Here is a 21,885-nt window from a genome sequence, read left to right on the forward strand (position 1 = left end):
TTATTGAAACTTGATATTATTAATGAGAAAGACGTATCTGATAAGCATCAACAAAGGGTACTGATATTTGGTTGGAAATTGGTGGTATAGTCTTGCCCACTATGTGCGGTGAACGGGAATGCTATACATAACATATAGGGAAAGGGCAGAAGGTCAAAGACACAGTCTGAAAATCAGGCTTGTCAGATGTTACATCTTTTCTATCCTGCTCTATGGAGTGGAGAGTTGACAGAAAACCATTTGAAGAAACTAGAAGCATTTGAAATGTGGATTTACAGGTGGCTGTTGCATATAAGCTGGGTTGACAAAATCACAAAGGAGGTGGTGTTAAGCTGCCTAGGTAAACAAAGGGAAATCATCAAAGCCATTAAAAAGTGAAAGTTACAACTATTTTGGACATGTGATGCGACACCCAGAAAATACAGCATCCTTCACTTAATCCTCCAGGGAAAAAATGAAGGCAAATAAGGTCCAGGCAGAAGAGGTCATGGCTTCAAAACCTAAGGGACTGGCTTGGACAAAACTCAGCAGCACTTTTTGATGCGGCTGTTGACAAAAATAGGATTGCCAACATGATCGCCGGATATGGCACAAGAGGAAGAAACAACAGAGTATATGGTGAATAGAGAGCACAGGCGCACTTTCCCTAATCCAGGAAAGCCCAATCTAGGTGTCCTCCAGATATAAAATTAGAAACACAAGTAATCTATGCAGCAGGATAAATAGATGAGTGCCTCAGTTATCAGCCTACCTCTCAAAGGCAATTTATTTAGTTTACAAGGTACTCTAATCCGCTCCTCCTAAAAAGAAACAACATTAAAATGAAGTGCAGACTACAAAAGGAATAATTCTGATAATCCTTGCTTTATACTTACAATATATAGCTTCTGAGAGTGAAGCACCAAACGGAACCAGTGTTCTAGCTCTGACAGTTTGTGATTGGTTCAAAATAAAAACTGTTAAACGGCATAACCTCTAGTTCCTTATCAGAGAGCAAGTTTATTTGAATGTCAGGACAAAACTTTCCTCAACAAAACACCACTTTTGTCAGCATGTAGACAAATGGAAAAGAAAATCTCAGTTACCAGGTATAGAAACCACCAGTTGCATTGCACCAAATTTGTTTAGGTTTCTGGCTCCTTCCCACAAATTACCGTTCTGGCCTGCAGCTAAGGTCATACTCCAAACATAAGGTTGTCACCATGGCAAATGCTTGGTTACGGAACCTGTTTTTAGAACTGTTTTTTTAAAAAATTTACTGATTTCATAGTTGCAGCCCTTAAAGGAGACAGCAAATAATTTTCAGCTTCCCATCAGAATCAAAGCAAGAGTTTTCTCCTCTTTTGAGCTTATTATGCAGTTGCGGTCCTTCCATTCAAATACAGTGTATTAACACTGCACTATAAATTGTTTAAAAAATTGTAACAAATGTTGGTTTGGTTTAACCCAGCATTTTCCCACTTTTTACTTTTTCAATATGTTGGTTATATTAACTGAGAACCAGAGTTCATTACTACCAATAAATCTGCCCCAAAGTATTTTCAGAACATTCCTTGCCTATAAGCACAATTTATAGCTTAATGTGTTGGGTGGATCCAGCCAATTATAACTTAATTCACTCCTGATGGTGAGATTGTCAAATGTATTTAAATGTCAGAGGGTCCAATCCTTGGTTGAGACCGTATGAGTAGTCTCTGTTTCTAAATATTTCATTTTTGGAAAACACTAGCTATTTCTTTTTTACTCATCTTTACAGCCAAACAAGAGAAACCAAATATAAGGGAGGTAAAGCTTTATTTACAACATGGAAAGCGAAAGACAACATGAAGCCTAGAAAGAGGATGTAGATTTGCTAACAAACCTTGAAACATAACTAGCAAGGGCCAATTATTTTCATTGGAATTTGAGAGAAAATATAATTTAATTAGTTCAGTACACCCTACAAGAAGATTAGTAGTTTCCATGTAGAACTGAACTCACATTCTCACTGGCTGAAGGGCCATGCAGTTACGCACTCCAACTTTTAATGTGGAGTATGTATGTAGGTTTATTCTTAATAATCTTATGCAGCACTTCCCAAATAATTATCCTGGTTAATTAGTAATGGAGGCTAGAATAATGTGCAGGATAGAGTTTTCATATCACTAAGAACAACAGTCTTGCCCCTGAGATTCAAATGAGGGGAAAGCATATTTATTATATTTTTTGTCTTATGGAAAGCTGTCCTGATCATTTCAGATGATTAGACAGTGAAGAGGAAGTGGAAGCATTAAGTTCTTGACTCAAATATGCTTCCCATGTCTATATAATGTTGTCTTCCTCATTTGTTTATACTGTGGAGTTCAACTGTTCAGATTTGTGCTTCATTGGTTAAATGTCTCTTTTGGCCAACTCAGTGCCACAGAAGTCTATTTCAGCAAAGGCTTCACAGAGGCAGCATCTTGAGGCAACAGGCAAGTTGACAGTGGATTGAAATCAGTGCAGAACTGCCTTGGCAATCTTTCTCTTTGATCTCACTGGGTCAAAATGAAGTGCTTCCAAAAGAACGGAGTATCTCTCAGTTCTTCCACCGGATTTGCTAAAAGAAAAGCAGAATTGGATGTGGTCAATATCAAATATAATCACATCTCCAGGCTGAGAAAATAATTAGTAAATCTCTAGCCATCAAAGCCAATAGAAACAGAGGCACCTATAAGCAACTTATTAAAAAATAGACAAAATAAGATTTATTTATAGTCAAAACAAGAAAAATGTTACTGAAACTAAGTGATCCACTGACATGGCCTAAACTAACACAGCAATACTGATTTAAAGCCAAGAACATATTTAAAAAGGAGAAAAATTACCAGTTTTCATTTATACCAGCTGGATAAAGTAAAGGGAATAAACAATCATTTCCACAAAAACGGGACTCAGAAATGATTTAATCAGATCCATTTCCCCAAGCTAAGTATTTAAGCTGCTGATAGGTCTTTTGAGGATATTTTTCTACATGCTAAAATCCAAAAGCAGGTGGGTGACGCTTCCTACTTGTGGTAAAATAAACAGAGGGAAAAATAAGACAAAGAATAATAGCAAGGCTTCTGAAAAGGCTAGCAATTGATCTTCCCGTTCACTTTGATAATTTATAAGGCTTCAAAATTCTCGGTGATCTCAACTGACACCAATAATAAGAATGGGAGTAGATATCGGGATATGGATACGAAATTGCATCACTTAATGATACCAACATTGGCAAAGAAAACATGTAACAAAACAAAGGGGTCCAGAGATAGAGCAACAAAATGTTTTCATTTCCTAGTATCTCTCAACTGCAGGAACAGGGGATGAAGAAGTTAGAACAATTAATCAGTGGAACAGCTTGCCTCCAGAGATTGTGAATGCCCCAACACTGGAAGTCTTTAAGAAGATGTTGGATAGTCATTTGTCTGAAATGGTATAAGTTTTCCTGCCTAGGAAGGGGGTTGGACTAGAAGACCTTCCAACTCTGCTATTGTATTGTATTGAAGGAGACACAGGGCTTACATTATATTGCCAACTGAGGTATGTGTGGCACTATTCAGTAATGGACCTTTGAATGAAATAACTGAAAATAGTTAATTTGCTCCACTTGATGTTTGGAACAGATTCTGAGATTGAAAGTGTTTAATTTTGCTGCATGTTTTTTGTGCCAGATTGATGGGAGTCTAGTAAAAAGCAAAATAAGTCTTGCAAATCAAAAGCATGTTTATCTTTGCATTACAGAATGCCACTCAGTATCTGGGTGACACACAACAGATAGCGAATGTGTTTTCTTTGCTTTCAGCTTAGCATGTTAGGTACACTTAACTGATTACGGTTCAGTGTGATACATACATCAGGTCATAGGGCCTATTTGGCACACAATAGGTTTTTTTTTTAAAGTAGCAGCCCGTGAGAAATGTTGCACATTTTTTGAAGAACTATATAAAAATATTGCAACTTTGTCCAACTGTACCCACAAAAACATAATTCACTATTTATTCATTTGAATGTATGAGCTACCCAACTGATGGATTCAGAGATCCAACATTGCAGGGTTCATTCCAAATTGCCTCCCCACCTTCGGAGGGTTTATTCTTTTTATAGTTTTTACAAGCAAAACAATGAGCACATACCAACAGCATTATAATTGGTACATTGCCCTTGTCAATCTCTAAGAACATCCCACCCAGGGCATAGGCTTCACGTAACTCAATAGTTCCTGGTACTGCCTGTTGTTGTTAATTAGGTGAGCTCATAGGTTAAGAGGTAACCAGCCACTGAGATCATGGCAGTGTGCTGTGCATGTCTTTACGTAACCTTTCCTCTATTACTACACCCAACTCCAATACTTTTATTTCTGTTTAAACAGAACGGATAGGTAAATAATGTTAGATACATTAGTTTCAAGTACAACTAGAAATACTTTTATTTGTAAACAAAAAAGTGACCTGAACTAATTTAATAGTTTAATAGTACTGTAACAGTTGTAAGATTTAAAGGAGATCCTTAACTCAGCAGGAATGGACCTAAAGCTAAGTCCTAAACATATTAATTTGGAATTATAACAGCTTTCTTCTACATTAATAGTTAAGTTCAAGAACCTATTATGAAGACCAAGGTTTTTCAAAATGTATCATATGGCTGTGAAAGCTAGACAAGCAGAAAGGTTAAGTGAAGTAACCTGTGATGCTGCAGAATATATTTGAAAATTTGGACTTGAAGGGGAAAAAGGTTTTGTTTTTTACTGGTTTTAATGTGTTTACTGTTTTTACAGTTTTTATTGCTTTAAAATGTTTTTTTTTAAATAATTGTAATATATGTTCTGAACTGTAAACTGCCCTCATTCGCTGTGATGGGTGGCTATAGAAGTTGAAACTAAATCATTCAATATGATTTAAAAAACAGACATATCATAAGAAGAATAAGGAAAACTTACATATTTTGGACATATAATGCAAGAGCAAACCCCCAATGCCTTTAAAAATTGAAAGCAGGAGAAAAAGAGGCTGGCAGAAGACATGACAAGTAGGAGAAGTTACTGACTGTTATATCTTGCAACATGAAGAGTCAGAAGCTACAGAGCATATGAACAACAAAAGTTCATTACAAGAATTTTGGGATGATCCTTGTTTTGCCACCCATATAAAGCACTATGAGAAATCTCTACTATGAAAATCTCAAATGGTTCCAACTAGCCAATCCATCTGATCTTGAACAAGGTCCTTCTCCCATCCTCCATGTTTGCAGGTGCTTTAGCTTGATTGGCTGAAAGCAGAGCTGCCTGGGTTTTAAACCACTGGCACAACAGCTTCCTTTGAAGCACAGAAGCTTGTGTGATTTTGCTTAGCCAGCAGACTCATTGAAGCACAGACATTCTGGACATGTTGCTCTCTAGAAGTACTGTATTTTTCGGAGTATAAGATGCACCTTTTTTCCTCAAAAAAGAGTGCATCTTATACACTGAATAGAGCATTTTTTTTGCCTCCTGAAGCCCCTGCTCCTTCACCAAAATGGCCGTGCATACCCTTATGGAAGCTTTCAGAGAGACGCTGGGGGCTGGGGAGGGCAGAAATTAGCAAAAAATGGGCCATTTTTGCCCCCCCCCCAGCAACACTCTATAAGCCTCCATAAGGCTATGCATGCAATTTTTTTGACAAAAAACGGGCCCATTTTCGCGAAAGATGGGCTGTGTTTTGCTAGTTTTTGCCCCCCCGGAGCACTTTGCAAGCTCCCCCAAGGCTATTCATGCCTTTTATTTGAAAAAAAACGGGCCTGTTTTCACGAAAACCGGGCCGTTTTGGGGAGGTTTGCAGAGTGCAAAAAGGTTTTTTTTTTCCTTTTGGAAAGCTCTTTAACTGATTGATGAGAATTACATTGATCAAGTGCTGTGCTAGCAGAAACAAAGTCTTAGGTGCTCCAGCGGTTTCCTTCTCCAGCAGATGGATAAATACACCTGGAAACATCTATCTACCTCCCTACTCTCTCTCTCCCCCAATCTACTGTATTTCTCTCTCTCTCTCTCTCTCTATCCTTCTCCCTACTTACCTACTATATTTCTCTCCCCCCCTCTATCTACCTACCTACCTCTTTCTCTCCCTACTTATCTACTGTATTTCTCTCTCTCTCCCCCTCTACCTACCAACCTACCTATTCTCTCTGTTCCTACCTACCTACTGTATTTCTTTCTCTCTATCCCTCTATCTACCTACCTACCTACACTCTTTCTCTCCCCCTACCTACTGTATTTCTCTATCTTTCTATCTCTCTATTTCTCTCTCTCTCTTTCCATTTATCTATCTACCTAACTACTCTCTCTCTCTTCCTACCTACCTATTGTATTTCTCTCGCTTTCTCTCCCTCTCTATCCCATTATCTACCTACCTATTTTTTTTTAATTTGCCTCTTCAAAACCTTGGTGCGTCTTATACTCTGAAAAATACAGTAGGTGGGGTTTTATTCTTTTCCCCTGGGCTTTAGCAAATACATGTAACCTCATGTGTTCTTTCTTACTGGGTTACTGAGGATAGTGTCGATCTTCTCCTCTGCTGGACAACCCCGTTCAACTTTGCATCTGTATGCCATCAGTTGCTGACGGTCCTTCAAGTCTTTGTATGTCTGGCAGATATCCAAAAGAGAAGCCAATTAAACAAAAAAAAAAACTATTTTCTTTTATCAACATCCTCAAAATCAGTGATCTAAACAGTCATCACCCATTCCTTCCCAGTAGCTATTTGGAAATCTTGCTGCTTCTTCCATAGGCTGATATGGATTTAATGGCTACTACAACAAAGATTGGGATTTTGTTTTAAAAAAAGCACCTTTGGAACAATCATGACCTGGATGACTATAGACATTTTGGACTTTCCTTAACATTTTGGATGCAGAAGTGGTCAGTACATTCTATTATCTAGTTCACTGAGTTTACACATTCACTTTTCTATTCATTTAAGTTAACATGTGATAACTTCAATGAAAGATTAACAATAGAAGGTTAACTTTAGCTGATACTTTTCAAGCCAATATTTCATTTCTGCTTTTAGGCTAACATGATAATGGAAATGGGTAACATTTAGACAACTGATGCTGGCTCTTAGAAGTCAATGAATTTACTATCTAGTAAATTCCCCCCCCCCCGGGGGGGCATAATCAAATTGGCTGTGATTATGGCTAAAAAGGGGGCAAGCATCTCTCAAAGGCAGGAAAACTAAAACAAGGTCAGCAAAGAATTTTCCTAATCTTCCACAGAAGATGCCCTTTCCTTGACTTAGAAGGAACACCGAAGAACCTTCTTGAATGACTAGCTACCAACATGACATGAATTCACCTTCTGCTTTATACTTAAAAGAAATCAATCTGGCATGCACAGTACTGCCTAAATATGTGTTGATTTTATATATTTATTACATTTTACTGAATCAGTGTGTGTGTGTGTGTGTGTGTGTGTGTGTGTGTGTGTGTGTGTGTGTGTGTGTATATATATATATATATATATATATATATATATATATATATATATATATATATATATATATATATATATATATATATATATATAATATAATATAATATATATATAATATAATATATTTATAATATATATATTTAAAGTCACAACCCCTGGTATGCCCAAATATGGGAGGAAGGTCACAGACAGAGAGTGGAAGTGTGACCTTCCTCCCATATTTGGGCATACCAGGGGTTGTGACTTTAAATATATACCTCTCACCCTGGCTGGCTGATAAGGAGTCGAGCTGTGTAGCTCAATGGTTAACACATCTGCCTAAGAGGCAATAGAGCACAGGTTCGATTCCCAACAAGGGTGTGGCTAGCTGATGAGAGCTAAATAGCTTGAAATAGATCTAAACTAGTCTCCCTTTATTTATTTATCAGCATAAATATAACACACACACACACACACACACACATATATATATATAGTCACAAACCCCTGGTATGCCCAAATATGGGAGGATATATATATCTATATATATATAGATATAGATATATATAGATATAGATATAGATGCTGGCAATCTTCTGCTGATGTGGAAAATTTAGTGTTTAAGTTGTGAGAACTGATTAACAGCATTAAAAAAATGAAAAGAAAGTACAAAGAAATCAACTCATAATGTTGGGAAGGCTACTTTGAATACCACCTAGTATTGATTGATTCATTGATAAGTGAGCTCAAACTCGTAATAAAAGCCACATCTTGCCTGGTAGGGTCAAACATAATATGATGATAGTGATATGAAAAAAGGTGCATTCAGAGGTGCAAACAGCTGTTCTGGGATCTCTTTAAACATACCCATCCTGGAAGCAATTTTAATAATAATACTATAAGGAGATTGAGGCAGGCAGCAGCTCTGAAATACAAACTACAGTAATCTGCCAATGATAGTTCCTTCAAGTATTTCAAGAATAATTTAAGAATTTTTCACTAAAGAATCACTAAATTGTTCCACAATTTCCCACAGAAAATATGCAAAACATACATCTATAACAACATCGTGGCACTTGTATTTCATAGCAAGATTCAGCTTAGTCTCAACATCTTCTATTAAATGCACGTACTCCTGCAGGACCTGTAGGAACAAGACAAGAAAATATCAGCAGAATATTCATGATCTTTTGCTTATCTCCCCTCACTTAATTCCACAGCAGTTTCACCCTGAAGTAAGCTTATTTTATTCCAAATTATATTTCTTCACCAATCACTTTCCAAAAGGTAGTTGGTCCACTCTATAATCCAAGGTGTATGAAAACAAACAGGGCCTACCCCAACTAGAAAAATATTTCTTCTAGTTTTCATGAACAGTGTACAAAAGTATTTGGGAAATGGGCACATGAAGAAATTTCACAATGGAGGCAACGTCCTGTTGACCAATGGACTATATCAGAAACAGACTACCGGACAGCTTGCTCACATACCTGCACCGGGGCGTTGTTCCGCTGCAATATCTCCACCACTCGATGGAAACCAATAGGAGCTTTTTTTTTGGTATAGCCTAACCAATTCTGAAATCACAAATTGAAAAAAAAAAGAAAAGAAAATAGCACCAGAGCGTGTGACTGCCTGAGGATGCATAACTAAGCATCACTTAGGAGAGGCAATAGCTGTTCTTGGATATCTCCTCCATTATTATTTTTTTGCATATGTCCTAAAAAGGAAGATGCATTGGACAAAGCTGCTGTCCCTTTCTGATATAACTTACCTGTAGGATACATTATAAAATTCAAAGAGAATAATTGGAACAAGTCTTTTCCTATAAATTAACTAGTACATTAAGCATTGTATGAGGGCAGAGAGATAAGCACATCACTGGCATAATGAATCATTCTGCCAAGCAGCATGAATCAGGCATACATGATTCAATGAAAATCAGTAGGGTCTCACCTTTGTTGTGAGCAAAGCATCCACATCATGCCAAGCTCGGAGTTTGGCACGAGCCGCCAGAGCTGTTAGCACGTACTGTTTGTCTGGAATCTGTAAGGTAAATAAATGGAAATCCTAGAAATGGCTTGAGAGAGCTAGACTGTGTGAAGTAGTGGTTAAAGTGATGGATTAGGTTTCAGAAAACCTAGGCTCATATCCATTCTTAGTTATAGAAGCTGACTTAATGATTTGAGGCTAATCATTCTCTATCAGCCCACCATTCCTAAGCTGTTGTGAGGAAGAACTAGAGGAGGAAGTACTTTGTATGCAGCCCTAACCTCTTGGAGGAAACTAAAATTGAAAATAAAGACAATTAAATCCATTGGTTGCTGAAATGCTTGTAATGAAAGCTCAAATGCATGGGCCTGGGTTTGATCTAGCAAGGAATTCCTTATTCCTTATCCAACAATACATTATCTGGATGGTTTTCCATAATTATTTTTATTGTTTTCAAAAAAATTCCTATTAACAGTGCACCATGTGAAGATCGTAATAATAAGAAAAATAATAAAAAACAATAGACGATGCAAGCAGTTACCTTGCCTCCAAATTAAAACATATCACATGTCAGTCAATACTAGCCATTCAATAAAAATGGCAGAAAGGGGGTAATGCAGCTGTAAGCACAATTTGTATCCCTGAACTATACTGCAAAATAAAATTTCACCCAACATCAGGCCAAGTTGAACATAATCCCAAACTCACAGATACCCTGTGCAGTCCACTAAAGAAAAGGTGAGAGGCAAGTGGACAGACTTAAGCTCCTTTCTTATATTATTAATATTATATTATTAATTATTATTCTTATGAATTCAGTCTCTTAAGATCAGTGCAATGAACATTGGCCAATTAAGCTACTTTAACTAAGCCTTGTCAAACTTCATGGTTTTAGCAGCACAATCCCTTGAATGCCTTCATTCCATAATACATATCCTCTGCATACATTTCTAAGATCATTGGTCTCTTCTACAAGGTATGTACCTTGAAAGTTTTCTTCAAGTTTGCTGGACTACTGAATGTTCCCTGGAAAAGAGAGAGATTGCAATTTTTAATCAAAAATTTTTAATCAAGAAGAAAGTGTTGGTAGTAAGCAATATATGTACAATTTATTCAACATTTTAGAATTTTCTCCCCAAACATGAATAAAACCATTTTATATATAAACTATTTTAAACATATATTACATATTAGGCTTAAAATACTCCAAGGTTTAACATCCAAGGAAGCCTTATCAAAAGTAGCTGAATTGAGGATAACAGTATTTTTATGTTCAGGATTTTTAAAAACTCTGCAGTATTTGAAGAGTCCATTGTCTAATATACAATACTTCAGATGCCCACTTGCATACGGTGATATATGACTTCTCCTTTATTCTGAAAAGACACCAGCTTTACCGATTAACACAGAGATCCCAATTGCTACCACAGTTCTAACCTCAGTTTCTGTGTAATGGTAGAAGCAGGAATAGAAAAGCGTGGTGACTAATGGCATGTTTAGAATGGAAGCTTTTCTAGGGTGTTTTCGAAAGATTTCCGTCTGCCCAGATGATTCTAAATGTTTGTCATTTGCCTGGAAAAAATCAGAACAAAAAGAGTTCCATAAGGATAAAGACATTTAATGTTACAACAAAACATTTTTTAAAAATTTTTTCAAAGACAATCAGGATCAAATCCCAAGGAGAGGGTTGCAATCCTTGCCATATTTACCCAGAGCTATAAGCCTATGTTCAAAAGTGTTATCTCCTAAGAAAGTCTGGACAAAATTGTGGTCTCCATGAATTTGTCCTAGTCATTACCCGTTAGCTTCACTTAGCTTCCAAGCCCTACTGAATTTCACAAAGGAGGAATAGGATAAAGATTACATTAGTAATATCTGTATCTCAGAAACGTCCTTTATTTTTCTGAGATTGCGTGGCAATAATCATGGAAGCCCAAGAAAAGATTTGCCTTCTCTAAGGACTTCTGAAACAGTCACCCAGCATCTGCCATGGTAGCTTAATTATGGCAGGCATGGGCAAATTTTCCAGCCCTAGGATAGTCTCTTTCTTTTGTTCTATGTCTATAAGGTTTATGGTACCTGTTTTTCTCCTTAACCCTCTGATCTAAAAGGGGAGGGGGAGAGGATTTAATATTTTGGCCCTGTCTACTTTTCTTTTTAGTCCACATGAAAAGTTTGGTGTTACAACAAGTAGGTGAAAGCCAAGAAGTCTGCCATGTACCCAGTGACAGCGTAGGACCTTACCTCAATGATAATCTGTCTCTCCAAGAGTGTATAATGATCCTGAACATGAGCAGCATCCTCTGATGAAAAGGGCAACCTAGATTGGAGAAGTGGTAGGAGTTCACTTTTGCATTCTTCCTTTGTGTAAAACACAATCATATTTATTCAAAGGCAGGTGCAGTGAGGAAGTCTTCACCAACTGGGTACTCCGCAAGTTCAGTTAACAAACAATAATTCTGGCCCAATGAACTTTACAAGCTATTCACTGAATACAAAAAGAGCTATGTGGGTCCAAGTTAAAGACGTGCCACCCATTCTACTTGCCAAAAAGGTCAGCTAGACCATTTCTCTACACAGTACATAACTCTGAAGCTACTAGACAACCCATGCCCCACCTTGTTTCAGAGATATTTCCTTCCCTAAATAGAGAAACAGAATGATCAAGGGGCAAAATAGCAGTGGGAACAGGAGCATCTTCCAATTTCCTACTAGCTTCCCCCTAGAATTTCCTTGTGGGAGGTTGGCTGGGAGCGTCTGAAATCTTCTCTCCTTCTCCCTTCCCTCCCCCTTCCTTTTTTCCCTAGGGAGTGGGTGGCATACAAATCCTATTAAATTTGAAATTTCAGCAGGCAGATTAATGGCTGCTGTTAGGTGGGAGAGGGAGTGAGGGATGGCAAGACAGGCTGGGAAATTGTTACAGAAATGAAAAATGAAGATCACATGACCCCATCAGCAGATTTAGATTTAGTTTATTCGTATGCCGCCCTTCTCTGGGAGGGACTCAGGGCGGCGAACAACTCAAAGGGGAAAAGGGAACATAAAGTACAATACACGTGATTAAAATAAACAAGAATCATACAACCATACAAGTCAAGAGGGGAGGGGAACTCATCAACCCCAGGCCTGCCGGCACAGCCAGGTTTTGACAGCTTTCCGGAAGGCCTGGAGAGAGGTGAGGGTCCGAATCTCCGCGGAGAGTTGGTTCCAAAGGGCCGCAGCTGCCACAGAGAAGGCCCTCCCCCGGGTAGTAGCCAGGTGGCATTGGCTGGTGGACGGAACCCGGAGGAGGGCCCAGCCCAGCAGCAACCAGGAAGACTGAAACAGCCACAACTTCCCCAAATTTCAATCCCCCGAAAATCATAGCTACCAGATTTTGGACACATTCTGTAAGCTAACCAATTTGAGATGCCTTGGTTCAAAAACTGTTGCTCTGTGATGCACCATTTCACACAGTTAAAAGTCATGGAAAGTATTTTAGTGATACATCGATGACGTTCTTTTCCTTATTTCTTCTTTCTTCTCCTCAAAGGAAAGCCTCTTCCTTATAGCTTTCCATTGTTTTACTTTGTGGAAAACAATAAGGCTTCCTTCCCATTAATGCTGCAATTACTTACTTCTAAGGCAGGGGAGTCAAACGTGCAGCCCATGGGCTGGATAAGTCATGTGCTGGCCCTGCCCGGTTTAGTAAATGGGGGGGGGGAGTCCCAATACGTTATGTGACGATGTGAGTTTGACACCCCTGCTCTAAGGCTTATTCTCCTTTTATTTCGTCATAACTTTCACTTACCCAATGCAACTTTTCAGAAACTCCCTTCTTTTCTCAGCATCCGAGATAGTCAAATGTTCACGGTATTGGGTCAGCTGGAGATGGCGGCAACAAGACAAAACAGGCTCAGGAGGAGAGCAGATTAAATATTCAATCAAGGTTTGGTAGCTTTGGCCCCATCTACTCAAATGTATTCCTTCCAGAGGAGTTAGGAAGATAATTTCCATTTTTCCTAACTGAGAGTAAGTACCATGTGGCTTGCCTTCAATTTCTCAGCATATTATTGTTTCCTCCCACTAAAAAAAAAAAGTCTAGGCAACATGGGATACTCACGGCAACTTCTTCAGTCCTGCCCAGGAATCTAGAAAGGGGGAAAAAAACCACCATATATCAGACCTGTTCAACTTCCTGCTCAGATATCAGTTTTGGCTGTATGCTCACAAGGGCTTTTACCTCAACAGGTCTAGGAGAAGTTTTTGGTCTCCAGCCTCCTTGAGAAAATGTATTAAATGGCGCAAAGCAACTTGCCGCATCTCCAGCTCTCTGAACAGGATCTCTAGTTGTAAAGAGAAGAAGTGCTTGTCTAACAAGATCAGGCCTGAGTAATCCCCTCACTCTTTCTTTTGCTTAAGCATTTCACATCTCTTGGCCATCCTGGAAAGGGAGGATGGGAAGGGTAGTCCTATACTTCTGGAGAGCCCAAGGTTGGGACAAGTCAGCTTACTATATGGTCAACTAACCAGAAGAAATGAAAGGATCACCTCAGCTATGTCAGTATACTGCAGGTCAGTGCCCTGCCTTTCGCTAATTAATGGGACGGAGGCAACACAAGGTTGGCTTATAAGGGAGTCTCTAATTTAGAAATTCCAGCTTTGTTGTTGTATTTGTGGTTTACTGCTAAAATATAAATAATCTGACAACTACTATCGTCATTAAAAGGAAACACTGCAATGTAACAGTTAATGAGTCAAAAGAAAGAGGGTTAGCATGGGATTCAATACTAGAATTAAAAATTAATTTTAGCTCAAAACAAAACTGTGTCTGCTATTTCAGTCTGCTATTTCAAGGCTAATTCCCTGTGTTGTCCAAACAGATCAACCATTATTTCAATAGCTGACAAGCTGAGAAAGGATAGCCTTATTTTATATGTGATGGAAAAGGTAATTTATGCACTGCATAAGTTCTAACAAGAAAGAAAATCTAATACACTTCAGCTAACCAACATATGATTACAAAAACAGTAAACTTTGAATTTGGAGCCAAAAAGATGCCCTTTATAGAATGTAATATGTAGCATGATAGTATTTATGGCAGTGTTTTTCAAACATGGCAAATTTAAGATGTTGGACTTCAGCTCCCAGAATTCTTCAGTCACCATGCAGGCTGGAGGATTCTGCGATTTGATATCCACACATTTTAAGGTTGAAAAAAAACTTATTTGAAAAATAAGTAATCCACACATTTAATAAATAAATAATCCACACATTTGAAAAAAAACTTATCTATGTTGATGAATGGGAACTGGCTTCTATGCTCAGCAGATCCAATTATAATCACTCTCTGCAGCAACTTTTTCCTTACTATATATAAAGACATTTCAATTTAATTCATGAGATTATAAAATCAATTAAATGACTGTCTTGAAAAACACAGTGGATCTGTCACCTTGTCTTGCATGAGACGAAGTAGGCTATACATACTTTATACAGATACACTTATAAATCTATTTGGGAATCCTGGACATTACATACCTTTCCTTAAGGTTCTTTTCAGAAAAATGAGTATCTGCAGGAAAACAGACAGAACCAGAGTCCATTATACCGTTAATTCATCTACAATTGATTGATTGACATCTTGCCTTTATTTGTACAACTGATAAGCCAGATCTTTATAGATTTACTGCCTGTTTATAGCTGGCCAAATGTCCATTGGCAAGTATTTTGTAAAGGTGTGGCTAACATCCTCCCTAAATTCCAAAAGTGCTCACTACTTTGAAAAAAAAAACATTGGGGGGGTTCCTGCTTGCTGCATGATCATTTGGATTTTTGGACATTTTACAAATTTAAAAATATTTAAGGGGGTCTCATAAGATTGAATTCACTCTTCATTTCTTGGCGGCAAAAGTAGCCACAAAACAAAAACAAAAAGGTCAACTGCCTCATCTAGAAGATCCCAGCAATTTAGGGGAATCATTTATGAAAAAATAATAATATAAAAGTAACCACATTCTCATATACAGAAATAGAAATTAAATGGGACTCAAAGTGAACTGCCGTTTCCATCTCCCACTGCTTTACATTGGAGCAGGACTTACAGCTGTAATAACATTCCCATCATGCAACGCAACAGCTTCATCCAGCAGCAGTAATTTGTCCTGCAAGGAGTGGAACCTTTCCAAGGAACACACCTAGAGAAGAGTGAGAGTCATAAACAAAAACCATATTGGAAAGATCTATAACTACGTCTGGCTAGCTGATTGTGTGAGCAATTCCAGAGGCAACCAGTGGAAGTGACTGTTTTCAGGGAGACAGATTTAGCCTAATTACAAGCCCCAGAAACCCCAGCCCCTGAGGAAAAACACGTTGTCATTTAGTACTATGCCTCTGGGTTTACATCATCAAGTGCTATCCACTGTAGTAGGAATCCTCTTTCTAGTATTTTCAAGAAAATCTTGAAGTCATTCTAGCCCAACTACACAGGTCAAATGTTCAGGCAAAACCCCAGTTATAACTCTGAGGATCCATAAGAAATGGAGGTTCCACTTATGTCTGCCTGATAATCCCTCCTCAAGTAATTTCATTTATTTCCTAATCTCCATGGCAAAGGAAAAGATGGGCAGCACCTTCCACTTTGAGGATCTTACTTTAACACCTCTGAAGTACCTTAGAACATCTAAGGTACTTCAGAGGTGTTAAAGCTATGCAAATATGTCTGATATATATGATTAGCTGCTCTAAAGCAACTAATTGTGGATAATCTCCATGTCTACTAAATATAGCTTGCTTTCCTTTGCCATCAATGCAGAATTCTCAAGAATTAAAAACAATATTGATGGATTTTTGTTTTGCTCCGAAGTTGGCAGAACATAATATATAGTTATAACGTAAAATAGATTGTGGCATAAGAACTAACTTCTTAGACCTAGCATAAATTCCCATTGGTCTTCATGCAGAGGAATTCATTTCTTTTTCATAGATGTCAAAGATCTCTTTCCAGCCAAAAAGGAAACTACTAATAACCATGTTGCCATGTGACTATGCAAAAATAATGTGAGAAACCCAGATAGATAGATAGATAGATAGATAGATAGATAGATAGATAGATAGATAGATAGAAAGAAAGAAAATTAATAGATTAGTAAGAATAAAAATATTATTTTATACAGATTGTTCTCAAGTTACGAAGGCAAATGGGACTAAAACTTCCATTGCTAAGTGACAACAATGACAACAATCCCCTACAGTCCTGGTTATTGTTGTTAATTGAATTCCATAGCTGAAAGGGCAACTTTCAGCTGACTTTCCACAACCAAGTCATTGGAGAAGCAAGCAGGAACTTGCAAGTCCCAGATGGCTTGCAAGCAGGTCAGCAGGCAGATAAATCACTGCCCGCAAGGTGGGAGAGGGCATGAGGGGGTGGGTGGAGGTGCAAGGAAGGCACAGCAAAGCTCGGGAAGCTTGTGGGAATGCATGATGGTGTAGGAAAGGCATAGTGAGTATTGGACAGAGTGCACAGTACTGCGAAGCAGGATCGCCAAGGCTCAGAAACGATGTGCCAAGGTGCACAAGGGGGCAAGGATTGGAAAGGATGTGCAAGGGAGACATAGTGAAGGTTGGGGAGGTGTGTGAGGTGCACAGGAGGCAGAGAAGGTGTGGGAAGGTACACAAATGGTGAGATACATCAACAACAATTTGCAATGTTCCCTGCCTGTTTCCCCATGGACTTTCTGGAGATGCCAGCAGAAAAATTTGCAAATCACTATCATGTTATTGTTGGCATTCTGCAAGTGGCTATAAGTATAAGCCAAATGCCAAGCATTTAGATTACAATTATATGACTGCAGGATGTTGGTTCAGGAAGAACTCTGGGAACCCGTCATAACTACCATCCATTTAGAGTCCCATTGTAATTCTGAATGGTTGTTGAATGAATGGCTGTAGATCGAGAATTAACTGTAGTTTCTAAATTTTTGGAAGTATAAAATGAACTTTCTGTTTTTACTTCCTACCTTGCCTCTCTGCAGCCGTCTTACTGTATCGTTGGGGCTCCAATCAGAATTGTAATCCTGAAAATAAAATAAAAAATAAAATGTTTTAAATTAAAAATTAATTTTTTTTTAATAAAAATAAAATAAAATAAAATCCTGAAAATAAAAAGAAAACAAAAACCACTGATAATGCCTTATGGGTTATGAACGATCCGGTTATGATTTGTGACTATGGGGAGAGAGACAAAAAAACATTTCAGGCATCCTACCAGGCGACTCTCAGGGGGCTTGGAAACTTGAAAAAGTAATTTAGGAATGCAACTTAATGGCAAGATAGGAATCCTGGGTTGGAACCCATCTTTTTAATTTGTCACTAGTTTAATCACTGAAAGAGCTAGGGCATGTTTTGCCTGCAAAAGTGAAGCCACGGGAGATATTTGATAACAACTTCAGCAAATAAAAGAGGATATGAACTTGTTCTATTTCATTTTAGATGACAGGACTAGAGCCATAGAACCACTCTATGAAGGTAATAGGGTAGATATCAGATGAGAGCTGTCATCCAGTTGAATAGGTAGTCTCAGGAGGACTTCAAACAGAGATTGTATAACCACTGATTTTAGCTGATCCTGCATCAAGGAATAGTTTGAGCCAGATGACAACTAAAGGTTTCTATGCTCTCATCTCTTTTCTCTTCAGACATTAATTAAGAAAAAAAACTCTTTTAATCTCTTTTAAAACATAGAACTTGCTGCTAAAGCAATATATTTACCTGGGAAAATACTGTTAGCAAACCATGCTATAATTGCTGTTTTGTAAGCTCCCAATTTCCTTGCCTAGACTTATAGCCCAATTATATGCACAGCGTATGCATATGCACAAAAAGTGTGCTCAGTTGTTTAAGTGTCCTTGGGCAAAAAGAGATGATGTGAGCTTTTATATTTAGAATAAGGTTCTGTCATCTGATTCTAAACTATTTAACTCTCTCCTTCCTTCAGATTCCAATAAATATACTAACCTTATAATCTCCTTTTGGTCTGCGTAATTCTGGAGCATAATTTTTAAATCCTGTGTCTGTAAGAGCTGAAAAAGGAAGAACAGAAAAGGAAAGAGCAAACTTTCTGAATTAAGTTCTCATCTTTCTATGCTTTTTGTCCCTTTTATGGCTCAAAGTCACTAAGTTTGATTTAGCATCAAAGTAACAATAATGCCAGTTAAAGCAAGAAATAAGAAGAATCGTCTGAACACACAAACAAAAGCATCTGTTTTTAAAAACCAAACAAACAGTGCCAATTTCAAGGTTATTATCTGTCAGAGTCCAAACACTGTCCTGATTCTTAACTATTAAGATGTATGCTTTAAAATATCTCACTGAAATTTTCAAATGTCAATTCGTCCTGCATTCCAACTGGCGTTTCAAAAATCTTTGAAGACCTGGAATTTATGCTATAAGCCGCCCTTAATCATTTTGAAATGAGATGGGTGAAAATAAATTAAATAAATAAATAAAATAAATAAATAAATAAATAAATAAATAAATAACTTCAGGCTTGGGGGTTTGGAGATTGGGTGAGCCATCAATGTGATTTTTGGGGATGACTGTTGTTACATGGATTTGATTAAATTTTCTTTTATTATTTTCTTGTTCTATCTTGTTCTGTTGCTTTTTAATCCCCTGACTACCACCCAGAGATGCAACTGACAATATGAAAAACTATATAAATTAATATAATAAACAAACACATCAATATGTTTGTGCTCCCCCGCCCCCCAAGAGGCAGCTGAAAAAGCTTCTTGGATGAGAAGCAAAACATCTTCAAAGAAAAACTAAGTCTAGTTGCCTCTTGGGGAAAAAAAAGCACCTTTGGGACAACCATGACCTGGATGCCTGAGAATCTCTACAGACAAACACATGAATCTGCTTTGTGATGAACGCTTGGTTGCTTCCTTTGGATGCGCTACAAGGAGTGGACTGCAACCCTGCTCTATGGAAAGATATACATACTCTTCTCTTCAGAGACAGCCCCACTCCTGTTCTTTAGTCTCAGCATGGAACAGGGGATGCAACGTCTAGTTGGTATATCCTGGCTTTCTTTCTCTTCTTAATGGCAGGGCCAGACCTGACACTACATCCTGAACTCAATGGAGGGCAGTTTGCCTTCAGTAATTTCTTGAGAGCTTTTCTTTGGAGAGTAAACTCCGAATGAAGTAAAAGGACAATTGCAAAGAAAGGCCAGAAATGAGACATTTGTAGAAAAATAAGATTTGTGTGTGTGTGTGTGTGTGTGTGTGTGCGCGCGCGCGTGCGTACACACACACACACACACACACACACATTCCTATGCAATCTTCATGGTTTGTCATATAGAAAAGATCCAACTAATTTTTCCAATGGTATATGAGAAGCAATCTTCCTTTTAACAAGCTTAAGATTGAATTCAGTCTTCTTACCATCTGAAAGTGAATGGAAACTCCCATGCTTAGTTCTTCCTAGAAGTAAAGCACAAATATGAAAGACATTATTTCATCTAACTGGAAGCCTATTCGGCCAATAGCTGTTAAAAAAAAGCCAAACAGCATGCATTAAGATGTATAATTGCACAACATCTATGAACATCTCATTTAACAATGTTAAACAACTGCTGAAAACTGGACAGACTTTTTTTCCCTTTTCTCAAGGACCAATCTTTGCCTATGCTGAATTTATCTTGTTGCCAAAACTGTTAATTCAACTGGAAATAGAAAGAGAAGGAAAACATTGTATTTCATATAAAAACATAGAAAGTATTTTTAAAAGCATAAAAACAGTGACCTTTTGCACACTAAGATATTAGGTAATAAGTGGGTAGGGTGCAAAACAAACAAACCCTTGCACAGACTTGGTACCAAAATTGACCAACAACTGCTCTAATATTCTGCCAATCACAAGTTGGTGAAGAGCCAAAGATGAAGAAATCTTTTGATCAGGCAAGCTGAAACATGCAATTCTGATGCTTCTGAGGTTAGCTCTGTTGAACACATATCCCAGTAATCAATACTCTACCTTTAAAAAAGCTGCTCAGTAGGTAGGAAGAAGATTGCTTGGGTATAGCTGCATAAGAAGAGCCCTTTTGCTGATTCGGATCCCTTCCTTCAGAGGTACTGCTGCTACTGCTGCTGGAGGCAGTTTCTTTAATTGACCAAGAAATGCCTATAAAGAGAGAGGGGAGGGGGGAGGGAGGGAGAAAGAAAGATCTGTGAAAAGGGTATCATTTTTAGCAAAGAAAAATATTATTAATTTATATATTTTGGAAATGACAAATTTTCAACTAAACAGGAAATTAAACAGTATGCTTAGTATAGGTATAATGATAATTTACAACAGTAGAATAACGTTTTTAAATAGAAGAAGTCAACGCATTGATTAAAGAAAATGTAACTAACTTGGCAGGCTGGATTGCTGCCAATGTTTCTCTGAATTGCTGCCAAGTTTTATGTCATGAAAAGAAGCATCAAAGCAAGACAGGTGGATTGAAGGGTTAATACTCCGACTTCCCAACGACAGAGGAAATGGCGGCACGCTGACGGCGCTTCTCCCTGGCGGTTTCCAATGCGCCCAGCGTCTTTTGACTCTGCTACAAAGTTTTTGATCGGGAGAGGCCCCGAGATTGGATTTTTGGTGGACAGTGGTGCTAGAGAGGGGGTGGCTGAAAGCGGACGGCATTGAGGAGCTTGGGTGGCTGGCGGTGTTTGTTTTGCCCGCCGCTGCCGCGGCGTTCCTCCTAGAAGCCCCCCCCCCGCCTTACCAGCTGGCGACGATCAGGATACACCTCAGCCTTTCCCTGGCCTTTTCCAAGCTTTCGGTTCTGCTATCTATGACGGAGAGGAGCCTGAAGGAGCCCCTGGACTTTCTACAAGCTTACCTGTTAAGGTCTGAATTGAACTGGGAGTTAAAGTGGGAACTGTCGTGTCAGAGAGAGGGTAGCAGCCTTGGTTACCAACAGAGGGAATTGTTTGGCAGGCTTTGGTGCCGCCATTACGCCCCCCCCCCCCAGGTATCTACCCCTCTTTCATACCATCATAACGACTATGGAGATTACTCCCTTTATTTGGTCACCTTTACCATCTGACTCTCCCCTGGTGCCCTTTTGTTGGTCACCTGGTATTCCCCTATTGAGGCACCCTATCATCTGGCTGCCTCTAACTGTGGACTTTGGACCTTTCGGCCTGCTGGCACAGCTGCTTTTGACTATTACTTTCCATCATTGTCTTGGGGGCTGTATCTGGAATACAATTTATAGAAAAGTCACCTGTTGCTCCCAATTACCTTGGACTTTTTGGCCGTTAAGAGGAGGACCTAACCTATCCCCCCGAATACCCCGCCCGGGTTATAGCTGGACTTCAGCCATCGTGAACATTAAGACCTATCAAGCCTTGGCAGGCGTCGCACTTTAATTTTAATTTTAGCGCATTTTTTCTTCTATCTTTTTTCTT

The 21,885-nt window shown here is 38.5% G+C and overlaps 1 protein-coding gene across 2 annotated transcripts in view; it reads right to left on the reverse strand.

Moving 5' to 3' along the window:
- Positions 1-1,777: 1,777 nt before the first annotated feature.
- VIPAS39 (VPS33B interacting protein, apical-basolateral polarity regulator, spe-39 homolog) overlaps positions 1,778-21,885 on the reverse strand; it is a 28,755-nt gene continuing 8,647 nt past the window's right edge. For both annotated transcript variants that reach the window (XM_087724867.1, XM_087724857.1), the window contains exons 4-20: positions 20,456-20,602; positions 19,864-19,902; positions 18,431-18,495; positions 17,434-17,490; positions 15,520-15,612; positions 14,957-14,990; positions 13,659-13,761; positions 13,539-13,566; positions 13,227-13,300; positions 11,681-11,756; positions 10,874-11,008; positions 10,421-10,462; positions 9,401-9,490; positions 8,935-9,021; positions 8,499-8,588; positions 6,514-6,618; positions 1,778-2,578 (exon numbers count right to left, since the gene is read on the reverse strand). In XM_087724867.1, coding sequence (XP_087580993.1) covers positions 2,558-2,578; positions 6,514-6,618; positions 8,499-8,588; positions 8,935-9,021; positions 9,401-9,490; positions 10,421-10,462; positions 10,874-11,008; positions 11,681-11,756; positions 13,227-13,300; positions 13,539-13,566; positions 13,659-13,761; positions 14,957-14,990; positions 15,520-15,612; positions 17,434-17,490; positions 18,431-18,495; positions 19,864-19,902; positions 20,456-20,602 — 1,286 coding nt within the window. In that variant the 3' untranslated portion in view covers positions 1,778-2,557. The remainder of the gene's footprint in view (positions 2,579-6,513; positions 6,619-8,498; positions 8,589-8,934; positions 9,022-9,400; positions 9,491-10,420; positions 10,463-10,873; positions 11,009-11,680; positions 11,757-13,226; positions 13,301-13,538; positions 13,567-13,658; positions 13,762-14,956; positions 14,991-15,519; positions 15,613-17,433; positions 17,491-18,430; positions 18,496-19,863; positions 19,903-20,455; positions 20,603-21,885) is intronic.

Source organism: Thamnophis sirtalis, unplaced genomic scaffold, assembly GCF_051295495.1.
Source record: "Thamnophis sirtalis isolate CommonGarterSnake01/CBP01778 unplaced genomic scaffold, rThaSir2_p1.2 scaffold_1, whole genome shotgun sequence".
Lineage (NCBI taxonomy): Eukaryota > Metazoa > Chordata > Lepidosauria > Squamata > Natricidae > Thamnophis > Thamnophis sirtalis.